An 18,485-nucleotide genomic window follows, 5' to 3' on the forward strand; every position below is an offset into this window, starting at 1 on the left:
CGAAACAGTAAAAGAAACGGCAAAACATTAGAAAAGATCTCCAAGGCCATGAAGGACAGAGGCCATAACAGGGACGCGCGGCAGTGCCGCGTGAAAATTAAGGAGCTAAGGCAAGCCTACCACAAAGTCAGAGACGCAAACGGAAGGTCCGGGGCAGAGCTGCAAACATGCCGCTACTACGCGGAGCTGCATGCCATTCTAGGGGGTGCAGCCACCACTAGCCCAAGCGTGTTCTATGAGTCCCTCTCTGCAAATGGGGAAGCGGGTTCGGCGGACGAGGAAGATGAGGATGGAGAGAACATAGATAGCTCACAGCAGCAAGGAAGCGGAGAAACCAGTTACCCCAACAGCCAGGATATGTTTGTCACCCTGGACCTGGAAACAGTAACCCCCGAACTGACCCAAGACCCTGAGGGCACACAGGGGACCTCTGGTGAGTGTACCTTTGTAAATATTACACATGGTTTAAAAACAAGCGTGTTTAATGATTAATGATTAATTTGCCCTGGCAATCGCGGCCAGTACAGCTACTGGAAAAGTCTGTTAACGTGTATGGGGATGGAGCGGAAATCCTCCAGGGACATCTCCAGAAAGCTCTCCTTCATGTACTCCCAAAGCCTTTGCAAAAGGTTTCTGGGGAGGGCTGCCTTATCCCGTCCGCCATGGTAGGACACTTTACCACGCCAGGCCAGTAGCACGTAGTCTGGAATCATTGCATAACAAAGCATGGCAGCGTATGGTCCCGGTGTTTGCTGGCATGCAGACAACATCCATTCCTTATCGCTCTTTGTTATCCTCAGGAGAGTGATATCATTCACGGTCACCTGGTTAAAATGGGGCAATTTTATTAAGGGGACATTCAGAGGTGCCCCTTCCTGGTCTGCTGAACAGAAATATTCCCCGCTGTTAACCACGCGGTGGGGGGGAGGGGTGAAGTGACCATCCCAGAGAATTGGATGTGAGGGGGAGGGGAGTTAGTTGGGTTTGTGCTGCATGTTAAACCTGAAATCGCAGCCCCTCCTTTTACATTGCAAACCCATTTTAAATGGCACGGGTGCTTGGTATGGGAAATGAGGGCAGAACTGTTTGAAACCATCCCCACATGTTAAGAAGGTTAAAAAAGCCCAAAGACTATATGTCTTACCATGGCTGCCTGCAAGCTGAAATCTGTGTCCTGGCACTGCGTGAGTGATCTCTCACACCAAACCAGGAGACTCTCAATATAAGAGGAAAAATGCGACCTTGTAACGAAAGCACATGTGCTGTGTGATGTTGTGAACAGCAAAATCTAACGTGAAAGAGTCTACCCATTGTTCTCTAAAATGTATCTTTTTTAACAACCTCTCCCTTCTCCACCAGCTGCAAATCTTACTCCTTCGCAGAGGCTAGTGAATATTCGAAGAAGGAAGCGAAGGACGCGTGACGAAATGTTTACTGAACTTCAGACTGCCTCCCACGCTGACAGAGCACAGCTGAATGCGTGGAGGCAGTCAATGACTGATTTTAAAAAAGCCCAATATGAGCGAGAGGAGAGGTGGCGTGCTGAAGATGAGAAGTTGCGTGCTGAAACGCGGGCTGAAGAGGAGAGGTGGCGTCAACTTGTAATCAGAAAGCAAGAGTCGATGCTCCGGCTGCTGGAGCATCAAAGTGATATGCTCCTGCGTATGGTTGAGCTGCAGGAAAGGCAGCAGGAGCAGAGACCGCCGCTACAGCCCCTCTGTAACCAGCAGCCATCCTCCCCAAGTCCTATTGCCTCCTCACCCAGACGCCCAAGAACACGGTGGGGGGGCCTTCGGCCACCCACTCACTCCACCCTAGATGATTTCCATAGCAATAAGTTTTAAAGTTTTAAATTGGAGTGTGTCCTTTTCCTTCCCTCCTCCCCCACCCATCCCGGGCTACCTTTCCAATTATCCCCCTAGTTGTGTGCTGAATTAATAAAGAATGCATGAATGTGAAGCAACAATGACTTTATTGCCTCTGCAAGTGGTGCTCGAAGGGGGGAGGGTAGTAGGGGAGGGTGGGGTGGTTGGTTTGCAGGGAAGTAGAGTTAACAGGGTGGTGGGGGAGGGGCAGAGGGTTCATCAAGGAGCAACAAACAGAAGTTTCACTCCGTAGCCTGGCCAGTCACAAAACTGGTTTTCAACGCTTCTCTGATGCGCACCGCGCCCTGCTGTGCTCCTCTAACCGCCCTGGTGTCTGGCTGCGCGTAATCAGCGGCCAGGCGATTTGCCTCAACCTCCCACCCCGCCATAAATGTCTCCCCCTTACTTTCACATATATTGTGGAGCGCACAGCAAGTAGCAATAACAATGGGGAGATTCTTTTCGTTAAGGTCTGAGCGAGTCAGTAAGCTGCGCCAGCGCGCTTTTAAACGGCCAAATGCACATTCCACCACCATTCGGCACTTGCTCAGCCTGTAGTTGAACAGGTCCTGACTGCTGTCCAGGCTGCCTGTGTATGGCTTCATGAGCCATGGCATTAAGGGGTAGGCTGGGTCCCCAAGGATCACTATAGGCATTTCAACATCCCCAACGGTTATTTTCTGGTCTGGGAAGAAAGTCCCTTCCTCCAGCTTTCGAAACAGAAGAGACTGCCTGAAGACGCGAGCATCATGTACTCTTCCCGGCCAGCCCACGTTGATGTCGGTGAAACGTCCCTTGTGATCCACCAGGGCTTGCAGCAGCATTGAAAAGTACCCCTTGCGGTTTATGTAGTCGGTGGCTTGGTGCGCCGGTGCCAAGATAGGGATATGGGTTCCGTCTATCGCCCCACCACAGTTTGGGAATCCCATTGCAGCAAAGCCATCCACTATGGTCTGCACGTTTCCCAGAGTCACTACCCTTGCTATCACCAGGTCTCTCATTGCCCTGGCAACTTGGATCACAGCAGCCCCCACAGTAGATTTGCCCACTCCAAATTGATTCCCGACTGACCGGTAGCTGTCTGGCGTTGCAAGCTTCCACAGGGCTATCGCCACTCGCTTCTCCACTGTGAGGGCTGCTCTCATCCTGGTATTCTGGCGCTTCAGGGCAGGGGAAAGCAAGTCACAAAGTTCCATGAAAGTGCCCTTACGCATGCGAAAGTTTCGCAGCCACTGGGCATCGTCCCAGACCTGCAACACGATGCGGTCCCACCAGTCTGTGCTTGTTTCCCGGGCCCAGAATCGGCGGTCCACGGCATGAACCTGCCCCAGTAACACCAGGATTTCCACATTGCTGGGGCCTGTGCCTTGTGAGAGGTCCATGTCAATTTCCTCATCACTATCGTCGCCGCGCTGCAATCGCCTCCTCCTCAGCTGGTCCTGGTTTGGCTTTGGCATGTCCAGGAGGCTCTGCATGTTTTCCAGGACAATGCGCGTGGTGTTCATAGTGCTCATAATTGCCGCGGTGATCTGAGCGGGCTCCATGATCCCAGTGCTGGCTATGGCGTCTGGTCTGAAAAAAGGCGCGAAAGTAGTATCTGACGGACCAGGGGAAGAAGGGAGGGAGGAAGAGAGGGAGGGAGGGAGGGAGGGGCGAGTGATGACATGGCATACAGGTACAGGGAATTAAAATCAAGAAAGGTGGCTTTGCATCAGGGAGAAACACAAACAACTGTCACACAGAATGCCCCCCCCCCCAAAGATTGAACTCAAAAGCCTGGGTTTAGCAGGAGGAAGGGGGGGAAGCAAATGAATACAGAATAAATCTATTTTTTACATCTTAAGACGACGGTGCAGCATGACTGATAGCCCTTGGCATTTTCTGGGTGCTTGGCAGCAAATACTGGGCGCTTGGCAGTTAGCCTTCAGGTCTATTGCACGATCTGATACCCAGTACGACAACGATGGATACCAGTCGTAATATACTATCTACTGCCCAAAAGGCAAGGGGTTGCTGCTGTGTAGCAATGTTGCCCCATCCTGCACATAATACGTCTGATAACCATCATCATCAAGGCAAGGGGGCTGGTGCAATGCAGCCCCACGGCTGCCAGCCCCATGTCTGCCAGCACCCAGATAGCCCTCGGCCTCTTCTGGGTGCTTAGCAGACAATATTGGGCACTTGGCAGAAAATAGCATACTACGACTGATAACCATCATTGTCTGCCCGGGTGCCCATGATCGACAGCCACTGCAGTACGATGACGACGGTTACCAGTCGTAATATACCATCTTCTACCAAAAGGCAAGGGGCTGGTGCAATGCAGCCCTACGGCTGCCAGCCCCACAGCTGCCAGCACCCAGATCGCCAATGAAGGCTACCAGTCATGCTGCACCGTCTACCGCCAAAAGGCAGTAAGCTGCTGCTGCTGTTTAGCAATGCAGTCCCACGTTTGCCGGCACCCGGAAGAGATATGGTGACGGTGAGCTGAGCTGAGCGGGCTCAATGCTTGGCGTGGTATGTTGTCTGCACAGGTAACCCAGGTAAAAAGGCGCGAATCTATTGTCTGCCGTTGCTGTGACGGCGGGGGAGGGGCCTGACGCAATGTACCCAGAACCCCTCGCGGCACTGCTTTGCATCATCCGGGCATTGCGATCTCAACCCATAATTCCAATGGGCGCCGGAGGCTCCGGGAACTGTGGGATAGGTACCATAGTGCAATGCGCCGGAAGTCGACGCTAGCCTCGGTACTGTGGACGCGGTCCGCCGACTTCATGCACTTAGAGCATTTTAGGTGGGGACACACACAATCGGCTGCATACAACCGGTTTCTATAAAACCGGCTTCTATAAATCCGACCTAATTCTGTAGTGTAGACATAGCCCGAGTTTACCATTGTAAAGGTGCAAGTGAGTTTATACTGAAGGATTACTTCAACACTCAGAGGTAAATAGAATGTCAGGGTAAAGAATATTAAGACACAGAAGTCATTCAACAAAGTAGCAGGCTAAGTCAAGAAAAGCACCCAGTTAACCTGGATTTGGTAATAGGAAATTTAGGTGGGAGGTCGATTTTCATTTTTAGGTCAGAGGCATTAGTCCATCAATGCAATCAGGGTATTATTTTTTTTAAGTGGACGCCAGCAGCTTGTCTGGCAAAACAGAAAATTAAATATCTTGTATTAAATAGAAAAATTTTGGTTGTCTTTGGCTGTTCGACAATGGCTTCTTTTGTCATGCCTGCGATGAGGTCAGATTCTGGAAATTAGAGGAAGTGGAGGTAAGCGAAGGAGGACACTGGTATAAAATGAAAAGGTCAAGAAGTGCAGAGTAGTGGCTGTGATACTACTGAAGACATTCACATTCTGATCCAAAATTGCATCAAACTCTTTGCAGTGCATGATGAAATTACAAATCAGGTGAGGAAAGGAACTAATAGGGTTGAAAAAACAGATTTTAAAACATAAGTAATAGTTACTAGAAAATGTGTTTAGTGGTTTCAGCATTAATAATTTTCACTCACCTAGTCTACTGATTAGTCATAAAATGAAAAATTTAGCTACGCAATTGGTCTGAGTCTCAATACTTATATACAGTACATGAAGTTATTCACAGCTTTGTCAGCTCTCGACTGGACTACAACATTTTAATATACCTGGGCATGAAGCCTTCAGAACAAGCTAACTGGTACACAGAGTGTTGCAGAATGTCACCTCACCAACACTGGCTATTGCGAATACCTCCTGTCTTCTGCTTCCTACACTGATTTCCCAGAGAGTATCAAATTAAGTTCAAGGTCTCAGTTCTTATCTTCACAGTGTTCAATGGCTTGGGCCCAGGGTATCAAGATGAAGACCATGGTTGACAGCTTCACTCCTCTGTCACAATGGAACTTTCTACAATAAGCATAAAACTTGCCTGTGAAGAAGAACAGAGTGCTTTCTAAGGCCAGCCCAAGATCATGGCATTAACTCCCACATGAACCATCACAAACCTCACCACCTTCTGCTCTAACTGCAAAGCACATTTCTTTGATCTTGCCTTCTCTAACATACTGCAACAGGTTGCTAAATATATTATACAAAAAATTCCGAAACAAATTACTCCACTGCACACTTCTCTCCCTGGGAAGAGAGAGAGTACAAAAATGTGGTAGATATTAGTCACATTTTATGCACTACTGGAAGGTCATCATATACTATAGTGATGACCATGGCATAAAAACCTATATAGAAGCTTAAACAATGCATGCTATTAACTTAAAGAGAATTGCTATGCATGAATAATTTCTTCCCCAGGCAGGGACTAGTATACCAAGTCAGAACCCACTGTGTATATTCATATTCAATTAATAAACTCCCAAATTAGAGTTAGTTATTTAATTCAAGTTATTTAATAGGAATTCAACCCTCTCCCCCAAGCTATTTTACATCATACTCTAAATTTACAAATAATGGCAAAAGGAGGTTTATAGTAGAAACCAGGTATTGGACTTTGTGCAAAATATTGGGCATAGATATATTATGCTGTAAATGAAAGAAAAATGTAGAAGGAAAATATAAATCTGCCCTGGGGAAAGTTGGGGACAGTAAGTCTACCAAATAAACCTGTGCTACTATAGTGACCATTTGTCTTGGGTGATTATAGTTCAATTCTGCAGGACTAAATAAGACTTCTTCCTTCAGGAAAGCCAGCTGACATCAGGAGAATTAAGACTTCCCTATTCTGCAAGGTCTGGACTGCTAACCCAAGGGTTTTGACAGTGAGACTTGGATTACTTTCATATCTCAATTGCTCTATTTAAATTTTGAGAAAAGCACAGACAATCTTCCAGCATCAGGTCCTTTGCTGGGAGAGGGACTGTTTTCAGCATAACTTTGACGTTTGAGAATGACGAAGGGCTGGTATCTAGCTTACCCCTCAAAAGGTGACATCCCTTAAAGAGAGAGAAACATTAACTCACAGAAAAGTCACTTTACCATGGACAAAGCCAGAGGGCCCTTTGGATTATTACTGAAGAACAGTTCATATGAACTGTAAAACTGGACAATTCCTTAGCAACAGTTTTCAGGGCCACAACAGACATTAGGATATTTAACAACTTGAGGTATCCTTTGGACAGTTAGAATTGGATTGTAGAGCCCAACTCAAGTTGGAACATATATACCACTCAGGTCCGTGAATTGCAAAAAACATAGCTAAAGAAACCAAAATAGGTGAAGCTTACTGACAGTTTTAATAGAGAGAGTGCCCTCTATCTTCCTGACCAGAATATCTTTGAAGAAGATACTAACTGCTAGTGTAATGATGGATGACTTTGTGAAAGCAGCCACAGGATCAACTCTAAGGAGATATGAGCCAGGTCTCACACATCACCTGGAAAACTGCAAGTGTTTATTCATAGGTTTAGGAAGGGCTATTTTACTCTCAAGGATCCCAGCATGAGTTTAAAAAAAATAAAAGAAAAGAAACAGACCAGGAGTGTCTCTTTCTGAATAATTCAGAAAAAGAAGCGAGGATTGTCCTTTTTCAGAGGTTGAATCTTAACCATCTGGCTATATATTTCATAAGCAGGGACCATTTGTCTGACAAACTGTCTTAAAGAAATCAGGTACAGAACCTGAGGCAGGAATTAGAACCTCTCCCTTCTCCCTGTCCATATCAATGATGGGAAGGGGTAGGACTACAGACAGCGATTTTTACTTACCTTACAACAAACGGATCACTGGAAAATGGGTCTGTGCTCCTACTTCTACTCCTGAATACAGGGTACAGCTCAAGGTTGAAACACAATGGAAACTCAGGCTCTAAAGCACTTAAGCTGCTTTTGAAAAATGAGACTTTGGCCATTTTGTAAATTTTATCTTTTATCTTAAACATTTTGTTAATATAGATTGAAGTAGCAAGTTCTCTCTTTAAAAAAAAAAAAGAACCTTTTGTTCAATATTTAACAGCATTTTATATTAAAATGTAATAAATGCCTATAAAAGGTCAAATGTTTAAGCCAAGCATATGAAATTTCAAGAAGTATACTAGTCCTTTTGAGCTACATTTAGTATTATACTGCCATTTAGCTAACAAGTTGATGTAATACCAACGTGCATTATAAATAAAGAAGCATACTGAACTTCCAATTATAGTATCTCTCTTCCTCTGAATTGTACATTTTGGGGCCTATTATGATAGTTTTCTCAGCAAGTAACAGAATGAGCTACAACTAATGCTCCTAAAACATTTACATACCCTATAACTGTCTTTTCTGCTTTTAGGGCTATTGTCCCTTCTCTTACCAAAGAGGATGAATACTCATTAAGACTCCAATGGGTGAGAAAGTAAGCTTACTTACTACTAAATAGAGTTTGACAACATAGCATCTGCACATTCACACCTTTAGGATGTGCCCAGTCTTATCTGCAGAGCTTTGGGACCTTTTAGGGTATGTCTACATTGCAATTAAAAACCTGTGGCTGGCCCATGCCAGCTGACTTGGGCTTATGGGGCTTGGGCTCAGGGCTGATTAATTGTGGTGCAGACACTGGGGCTCGGGCTGGAGCTCGGGCTTTAGTATCCTGTGAGAGTCCATCTACACCGTAATTAAACAATCCCACAACTGCAGCTCTGTGAGCCCGCGTCAACTGGCCAGCTGTGGGCTTCTAACTGCAGCGTAGACATACCCATAGAAATCCAGTTTTTTTTTTTTTCCTCCTTTTCTTAAAATGGTTTGAATTATAAGAATTATAGGTTTGTTGTTTAGGAATTTACTGTTACTTTTAGCATTAGTGCCCTACTGCACACTTAAGAGTCCCAGGTTAGTGCTGGCTTACCGTAAGTTTTCAAAGCTGGGCTGCAGCCTAAAAGTTTGAAAATGCAGAGACCATCTCAAAGAATAAAAAGTTTATGCTACGGCTGCTGCTCCTTGGCAATTCATTTAGTCTGCTAGTGAGTTCCTAGCTTCCCTAGCAAAAACTCTTCTGCTACTGAATAATTAATCACCAGCTAAATAAAAGGCTTCCATTACCTGCCTCATAACTTTAATATCTCAAAAGTACTACTGCATACTAGGTTAAGTCAACATTCTTACCTCAGCAATACTGGCATTAAGAAACAAAAATGTTTATTATGTCCAAGTATCAATGCTCTAGTGGCACACAATCACATTTTCATCTATTTTAATAATATTTATGCAAGGGGTCATGTACACCGGAGCCAGCAAGGGAATGCTGCCCAGAAAGGACACATTTAGAATTTATAGCATCACACTATGCTCAGTCTAATGTACATCATAAAGGACATGAGTGTGGAGAGAAGGGACAGGTGTTTCCTATAACTGAGGATAAATTGTGAGTCCATGGCTACAAACAGGAAATCAAGTCAATTGTGGGGCTCTCTTTTTCCTACTGCAAAACCAAAACTGAAAAGAAAATAAATTGATGTAGCTGGAAACTGTGTGGCTGTTTTCTAAAAAACTTATTTTTAGGTTTCAGCCCTTGAAAATATTTATCCTTTTCTTCATTAAATTCATTGTCATTCTGTTTTACTCAGGTCACTATAGCACCCCCATCACCGTGGTATCCAAGCACTTTCCAGCAATGCACTAAGTGACATGAGTAGCACCTTCAAGTGTAAAGCAACAGAGTCCTGTGGCACCTTAAAGACTAACAGATGTATTGGAGCATAAGCTTTTGTGGGTGAATATGCATCTGACGAAGTGGGTATTCACCCACGAAAGCTTATGCTCCAATACATCTGTTAGTCTTTAAGGTGCCACAGGACTCTCTGTTGCTTTTTACAGATCCAGACTAACACGGCTACCCCTCTGATACCTTCAAGTGTATTTCCTTCTCCACTTGTCTTGCTAGGTGGGAAATTGCACATGGATAAAAAAAAATTTGTGCCATGCATTTTTATTTATGAAGGGCAAGGTCAAAGAAATGTGCCTCATGCATGCATAAGTCAATTTAAGGAAAGGGTTAAACAAATCATTTCTGTAAAGTGAAAAAAAGGTTCACTGAAGTAACTTTCCCTTGAGTTACTTCATCCTGCTCCATATTCAGGAGTCAAAACTAACATCTTTAGAAGCACAAGGTATAAGGAACAAATACATACCTATCGGTCCATGGCAAGAGGTGCCTCAGGGGAAGTGTTAGTTTAAATTACCTCCACAAGAAATGCTGAAGGTTGGCAGAGAAGTTATTTTTGGAGATAGATAAAGAATAATGTAAAGATTTTTGTTTGTTTTATAGTGATCAAGTCAAGAACTTAAAGTGCCTGCACTGTAGTAGCGATTCTGTATGTTAATCACACCTGACCTAATGCACCATTTGAGTGTAAGTCAGTTGCTTCAGTATGGACTGGTTTCAGTGCTATATTTTTTTTTCTTCAAGGAGGTGAGAGGACCAGTGCATTAATTCAGGGAACCACACAGTGTAAAATATTGATTTCATTCTTCACAGAACTTTCACAAAGAAAGAATAAGCTGCTTTCAAAACAATGAATAATAATTTGGAAAAACGAGACCAAGGAACCTGCCTCTCAACCTCTTGATCGATATTTCCTTCAACTATGACCTAAATAGACTGAATTTTTAAACAAAAAAATAGTTGCTTTGGGTCAAACATTAAATTGTTAGTCTTATCAAAAACCTTTTAACTCTGTTTTTGCCACATTAGAATTTTTCAACTAAGCTAAAAATACTTAGTTTCATAACTATACACATGATTTATTTTCCTGTTAGGAGCTTGAAACAAAGATACAGGCCATTTTAATTCAATGTCCTTGCTTTCTCCTCAGTGATAGGCAAGTGGTAAAATTTACTTCAAACAAAATTGTAGTGATCAAAAAAAGATAAGAAAGGAACTGTCACAGAAATGGAGCAGTACACATTTATTGGAAAGGGGGTGAAACAAATGAACCTTTGACCAGAAAAAAAATCACTTCTCGCCAAATAGAGATTCATATTAATTATCTCCAAGAAAGAGTGAAAAGATTAAGGTTTACAGAAACTAAAATATTTAAAACTAACCTGCAGACCACACAGTAATCTTGCAACAATGATATCTATTGGGAGGGGACAGGTTGAAGGTCAAAGAGATTGTATTAATATAGATACTGAGAGTAGGAGAGTATTTACTGATCATAATCCATTATGTTTGCTACTTTGCTGATGTGGAAGATTCACAACTGGTGACAACAGATCCTCAGATAATACTTAAATAGTTCCTTTTGCCTCTAACTTTTCATGCATTCTTGAGTACTGTGTTATCTTGAAGGGTGAAAATCACATTAGATGTTCAGATCAGTTTACAAGAGAGTATTAATGAATAGTTTAATTGATAAAAAAGATACATACTGAAAGAAATGTCTCAATGTTCTCATGAACAAATGAAGCAATATCCTGCCAGTCCAGAATGTCACCCAGCCAGCTGTTCTGACGATTTATATGCAGCTTGTGTCCTTTGTGTCTTCCAGAATGCGTTACATTCTGAAAAATAAAGCAACAGATTTAAGATAGAAATTAAATCTTAGCAATTTACATAGAAAAGTAAGCTACTGGGACTTGATTTAGAGAGTGCATGTCCACTATGTGGCTTAGATCTATTTTCATTTGCACAAGAACTGCACTTTCACAAATATTTAAGTTTTTATATATTCGTTTCCCCTTATTAGCTGTTAAACATGTACCTTGAAAATCTAACCCAGAATGCTTTTTAATAATTAAAATTAAAATAATCTGTTACATAAGTTTAGGAGGAACAGAGTTCCTCCTATGTGGAAAATGGGTTTAATTGGACTGATTCTCAGCAGCTTGGCGAGACCGTCCTTTCCCCTGGAGTGCAATTCTTGTACTCCAGAATCTAAGCTTTCATCTAAAAACTGTATCAAGTCTCCAGCCCACGTGGTTGAGAAGAAAATCTTCATAAGAACATAAGAATGGCCATACTGGGTCAGATCAAAGGTCCATCCAGCCCAGTATCCTGTCTACCGACAGTGACAAATGCCAGGTGTCCCAGAGGGAGTGAACCTAACAGGTAATGATCAAGTGATCTCTCTCCTGCCATCCATCTCCACTCTCTGACAAACAGAGGCTAGGGACACCATTCCTTACCCATTCTGGCGAATAGCCATTAATGGACTTAACCTCCATGAATTTATCTAGTTCTCTTTTAAACCTGGTTATAGTCCTAGCCTTCACAACCTCCTCAGGCAAGGAGTTCCACACGTTGACTGTGCGCTGTGTGAAGAAGAACTTCCTTTTATTAGTTTTAAACCTGCGGCCCATTAATTTCATTTGGTGGCCCCTAGTTCTTATGTTATGGGAACAAGTAAATAACTTTTCCTTATTCACTTTCTCCACACCACTCATGATTTTATACACCTCTATCATATCCCCCCTTAGTCTCTTTTCCAAACTCAAAAGTCCTAGCCTCTTTAATCTCTCCTCAGATGGGACCTGTTCCAAACCCCTAATCATTTTAGTTGCCCTTCTCTGAACTTTTTCTAATGCGAGTACACCTCTACCCCGATATAACGCGACCCGATATAACATGAATTCAGATACAACGCGGTAAAGCAGTGCTCCGGGGGGGCGGGGCTGCGCACTCCGGCAGATCAAAGCACGTTCAATATAACGCAGTTTCACCTATAATGAGGTAAGATTTTTTGGCTCCCGAGGACAGCGTTATATCGGGGTAGAGGTGTATATCTTTGAGATGAGGAAACCACATTCAAAACGTGAAGTAACTGACTGAAAACAGTAATATTTTCCAGAGGACAACCTCAAATAATTTGAGAAGTGTGAACTACACCCACTTATCTCAACCAGATGTTATCTGTTAAAGCCTAGGTAGGATTCATTTTAGCTATTTTCTTGCTTGCTATGTTGCACGTGAATACCTACACAATTTAATGCAAGCAGCATACTATTTTTTCCAATATAACCCTGGTGGAAAATGCAAGTGCAAGCTTAAATAATTGACCATTCCTCCCGCCTTAGTTGGCATGCCTTAGTTTGCATGCCTTAGTTTGGTTATGCAATAAGTTTGCATGCCTTAGTTTGGTTATGCAATAGATTCTAGGGCAATGGTTTTCAAACTTTTTCTGGCGACCCAGCTGAAGAAAATTGTTGATGCCCATGCCCCAATGGAGCTGGGGATGAGGGGTTTGGGAGTGTGGGAAGGCTCAGGCACAGAGTTAGGGTGCGGGGGTGAGGGCTGCGGCTGGGAATGAGGAGTTCGGGGTGTAGGAGGGGGCTCTGGGTTTCAGGGGGGCTCAGAGGATTCGGGCGTGGGCTTACCTCCGGCGGGTCCCGGTCAGCAGCGCAGCCAGGGTGCAGAGGCAGGCTTCACACCTGCTCTGGCACCGCAGACCGTGCCACGCCCCGGAAGTGGCCAGCAGCAGGTCCATCTCCTAGGCAGAGGCATGCAAATGGCTCTGCATGGCTCTTGCCCGCAGGCACCGCCTCCCCAGCTCCCATTGCCCAGTTCCCGGCCAATGGGAGTGCGGAGCCGGTGCTCGGGCAGCGCGTGGAGCCCCGTGCGCCCCCCTTCCCCCACCTAGGAGCCAGACCTGCTGCTGGCTGCTTCTGGGGTGCAGCGCAGTGTCGGAACAGGTAGGGACTAGCCTGCCTTAGCCAGGCAGCACCGCCGATGGGACTTTTAATGCCCCGGTCGGCGGTGCTGACCAGAGCCGCCACGACCCTTACATTCTGCCACCTAGTACTGGGTCGCGACCCACAGTTTGGAAAAAAAAAAAAATCCACTGTTCTAGGGCATGCAGGGACTGATCCAATGACTGCTGAAATCAGTTGAGTGCTTCCCATAGCCTTTTGATGGTACTGAACTGGATCTTCAATTACCATTACTTCACAAAAATTAACTGTACACATTGCAAATAGCGCATACTGCATTTTGCACGCCCAAATCCAATACAAATATTTGAAAATGCTGCTATTTATACAATTTGTATACTTGTGTGCACAAATTTAGCAATTCCAGGGTATATAGTTTGATATACATAATATTTATGGTATTAAGACCAAAGGAAACAGGTTCTGTAAGCAGTAGCTAGATGAATTCCTTACAGAAATTTTAATCCAGTTATGGAACTGCGTAATGTTAGGAACCTATGAATTGCCCTACTGGGTCACATCTGAGGTCTATCTAGTCTAGTATCCTGTCTCTGACAGTGGCCAGCACTTTCAGAGGAAGATGCAAGCACCCTGAATAGGACAATCAGCCTGCTATACTTAGTGTCATCTTAATCTAACAATTAGAGGCCACATTAAAACCTTCATCTAAATGTTCAATCCCTTTTTGAATCTTGCCAGGTTCTTGGCCTCAACGACATTCTGTGACAATGAGTTCAGTCTAATTACATGCGTGAAGTAGTATTTCCTTTTACTGGTTTTGAATTTACCACCTTTCACTGAATGTTTTCTTGTTGTTTGAGACAGACAGGGAGCCTCTGCCCCCTACTTTCTCTATACCACTTATTTTTTAACATGTCACCTCTTATTTATCTCCATTTTAAGGCGAACAATCCCAATCTTCTCAATCTGTTTTCATACAAGCTTTTCAATCATTTATATTGACCTTCTCTGAACCCCCTCCAACCTTTTTTGATATGTAGTGACCACAAGTATTACAAGTGAAGCGTCAGCACTGATTCATATAATGGTATAATAATATTTTCTGTTATGTTTCCAATCCAGTAGCTTCAGTTTCCTAATATCTTATTTGCTTTTTGACTGTAGATGTACACGAAGCAGAGGTCTTCCTTGAACTGTTCACAGTTACACACGGGTCTCTTTCTTGAGTTGATACAATTAATTTAGAGCCCTGGAATATGTATGAGTAGTTTAATTTTTGTAATAATGTGCATTAATTTACTTTTACTAAAAAAATCACTTTGCCATCTTGTTGCCCTTTCACCTAATTTGGTTAGGTCTCTGAAATTCTTGAGAGTCCTCTCTGATCTTGACTAATCAAATTTTGCTATCTCCCTGCTCACCCACCATACCAAATCACGAAGTGTAGCGATGCAGTAGCAACATTATAGTTAAGGTTGCATCACAATATCTGTTTAAAGGTCAAGCTTTCTAAATCCTCTAAAATGGACATGCTTAGTCAGATTCCATGAAGCCACTGTCATCTGTTGATGACACCCTTTAACCCCTTCCAGCATAACAATATCCCTGCCCATTCTCTCAGTAGCAAATAACATGTTGATGCCCTGAATGACTTATCTTCCAGACAGAAGAGAAATAATGGGGGAAGGGTGTGGAATGGAAGTGAAGAGGGGGTTATGGAGACATGCACACAAAACTCCTGGCATGGGGGAGATTGGAGGAATGGGATACACACAGAACCCCTGCGATGGTGATATACAAGGTACCATTAATGGGGGAGGGAAGAGAGATTGAGAGGGAAGAGAGATTGAGAGCAGAAATAGGGGAGCACACAGTATCCCTGCCACAGAGGGAGAATGGAGATGAACAAAGAACAACTAGTAGGGGGATATTTGGGATAGGAATAGGGTGCATACAGAGCCCTTGGCACTGGGGAGAATGAGGGATCCTGGTAAGAGAAAAGGGAAGAACAGAGGGCCACAGAAACCCGATGGGGGAGATTGGGGCACTGGCAAGGAGTCCCTGAAGCAGAGGAGGATGGCACACAGAAAGCTTGTGGGGTGCAACAGAAGAATGCAAGGAGCCTTACTGCAAGCAATAAGCTCAGTGAACATACATTATGAAATGTGTAGCCCCCGAGTAATATTGTGATCCCAGGTATTAGTAAATGCAAGCCTTACTGCTCTTTAACAATTTGGATCATCCCTAGAGTCCCTTTAAAAATGTATGTACATTTGTTACCCTCCAATCCTCTGAAGCACTAGCTGTTTTTAATGAAAGATTGCATATTTTTGTATACCATTTTATACTTAAGCTCCTTCAGAATACTTGGATGTACGCCATGTGGGACTGGTGACTTACTGCTCTTTGAATCAATAATTTGTTCCTGTATCTCTTCTTATGGCACTTCAGTTACTAATAGTGCTTTATCTTTTTTACCAGATGAGCAGATACAGAATAGGTATCCCTAACATCCCCTGTATTGAAGAGTGATGCAAAGAAATCACTTAGGAGTAGAAGGACATTGCTTAAAAACTGCTTCCTTTAACCTCTGGTGATCCAGTCAACCCACTGATTCTCCCACAGGCTTTCTATTTCTGATCTGATTAGAGAATATCTTGTTTAATTTTTACTCTTTTAGCTCTTGGTTCTTCAAAATCCACTTTGGCCCTTACTGCCCTCTCATATATTACTTGCTGTAATTTATGCTCCCGTTTATTGACTTCACTGGATTACTGTTTGGCTCAAATCATCTCTTGAATCTTGCTATTTATCCAAATTGGTTTATTTCTTGCCTTCCTGGTTGGTTCCCTTTCTACGTGAGCAGTATGCATATCTTCTGAAACTCATGTACTGATTTTTTTTTTTTAAAGTAGCATTATGATGTGGAGCCAGTGAGGGTTAAGCAATCAGCAAGCTGGCTGACCTGAAAGCAACCCTAAGGACATATTAGAAGAGTACTGAAATGGTAAACAGGGCCATTCCTTGTAGATAATTATCAAAGCCATGTTAAGTACTAGAATCTGGACACTTAGGTCTGTATTGTTAGAGAATTAAGAATAGATACTAATTAGATTTGTTTGTGTTTACCTATTGTCACACTGCACCTCAAAGTAGCACCCTGGAACCCCCCATATTCACCACTGTCACATAATTGATATGTTTTGTACAAAGTACGTCTTGTGAGGTATCATTTGGTAAGTCTTGATTTGTTGACCAATATCCTGTTGGATTGTATGTAAAATTATGAGGTGTATATATGTTAGTGAAATATGTTGTGAGGTTGGAAACACCCACAACCAGCCTTTCAGTTACAATAAAGGAGTAGCCATCAATAGCCAGTCGTTAATAGCCCAAACACACAACCCACTATCACAGAGGTGGAGGAGACAATGTACACAATAGAGACTGCTTGACCAATGGGGACTGCCTGACCCTCCCCCCCGCAATGTCACAGCAAGGATCTTTCTAGCAGCTGGAAGAAGGTATATAAAAAAAAAAGAGAGACATTGGCATCATCACTTAGCTTCTCTTCCCCCTCATCTCAACACCTGGAAGCATATGTGAAAGACAAAAATTTTGAACTGGAGAAGTTTGGTCTCAGGCTGGAATGAAGTGCCAGCCTGTGTATTGAGGAACTGTAACCTGCTAGTACCATCTGTCAGAGTGAGAAACACGGTTTGATTCAACTCTTGCTTAGACTTACAGTTTAGGATTTAGAATGCATGTTTACTTTTTATTTTCATAAGGTAACTATCTGTGACCTTTATGCCTACCACTTATCACTTAAAATTTCTCTAGTTAATCTGTTTTATATTTTACCTAACACAGTGTGTTTTGGTTGAAGTGCTTGAGAAATCTCATCTCAGTTTACAAAGGCTAGTGTGTGTCCACTACACATTGAGGGAGTAGCAAACTACTTAATGAACTTGCACTGCCCAAGGGAGCCTTGAGCAGTGTAAGACGACAGTTCTGGAGTGTAGGGCTGGAGCTGGGGGGAAACTGGCTGAAGCCTCTCTATTGTTGGCTCATGAGTGGCTGAGACATCATTAATGTAACTCAGTTGGGTGTGTTACCTATTCTTCATCCAAGAAATGCCTGTGGTGATCATTTGCTACCAAGAGGCTTATCCACTGAACTTAAGCTATAATTTAAATAAAGTTTCGGGCCTGATCCTTGCTATCTCAGATCTGCTTAAACTTTGACAGGGAAAGTCTAAGCCTGTAAGACTGAGGTCTCCAGGTCTACTCTGGATTAACCTTGCAATTTCTCATAGTAGAGTCTGAACAAACTCTGCACAGACTGCCTATTGGACTATAACGGGGGTGGGCAAACTACGGCCCACGAGCCACATCTGGCCCATCAGACCTTTTAATCTGGCCCTTGAGCTCCCGCCGGGGAGCAGGAACAGGGGCTTGCCCTGCTCCGCACGTGCATTGGGTCCGCGCAGCTCCCGGAAGCAGTGGCAAGTCCACCCTACGGATCCTACCCATAGAGGCAGCCAGGGGGCACTGTACGTTGCCCCTGCCCCAAGCGATGGCTCTGCAGCTCCCATTGGCCAGGAACCATGGCCAACGGGAGCTGCAGGGATGGCACCTGTGGACGGGGCAGCGTGCAGAGCCGTCTGGTTGGCGCCGCACTTCCACGTAGGAGCTGGAGGGGGGACATGCCCCTGCTTCCAGGAGCTGCTTGAGGTAAACGCCACCCGGAGCCTGCATCCCTGACCTCCTCCCATGCCCTAACCCCCTGCCCCAGCCCTGATCCCCCTCCCACCCTCTGAACCCCTCGGTCCCAGCCCAGAGCACCCTCCTGCACCCCAAAGCCCTCATCCCCAGCCCCACACCAGAGCCCTCACCCCCCCTCAACTCCCTGCCCCAGCCTGGAGCCCCCTCCCACAACCTGAACTCCTCATTTCTGGCCACACCCTGGAACCCATACCCCCAGCCCAAAGCCCATCCCCCTCGCACACCCCAATCCTCTGCCCCAATCCCCCTC

The 18,485-nt window shown here is 44.2% G+C and overlaps 1 protein-coding gene across 1 annotated transcript in view; it reads right to left on the bottom strand.

Moving 5' to 3' along the window:
- The window catches only part of TMEM245 (transmembrane protein 245), a 130,780-nt gene that overhangs the window by 45,523 nt on the left and 66,772 nt on the right, over window positions 1-18,485 (bottom strand). Inside the window, exon 12 of the mRNA XM_024209262.3 lies at window positions 11,214-11,345. Within this exon, the coding sequence (XP_024065030.1) occupies window positions 11,214-11,345 (132 nt within the window). The remainder of the gene's footprint in view (window positions 1-11,213; window positions 11,346-18,485) is intronic.

This window comes from Terrapene carolina, unplaced genomic scaffold, assembly GCF_002925995.2.
Source record: "Terrapene carolina triunguis isolate 2854851 unplaced genomic scaffold, T_m_triunguis-2.0 Scaffold183, whole genome shotgun sequence".
NCBI lineage: Eukaryota > Metazoa > Chordata > Testudines > Emydidae > Terrapene > Terrapene triunguis.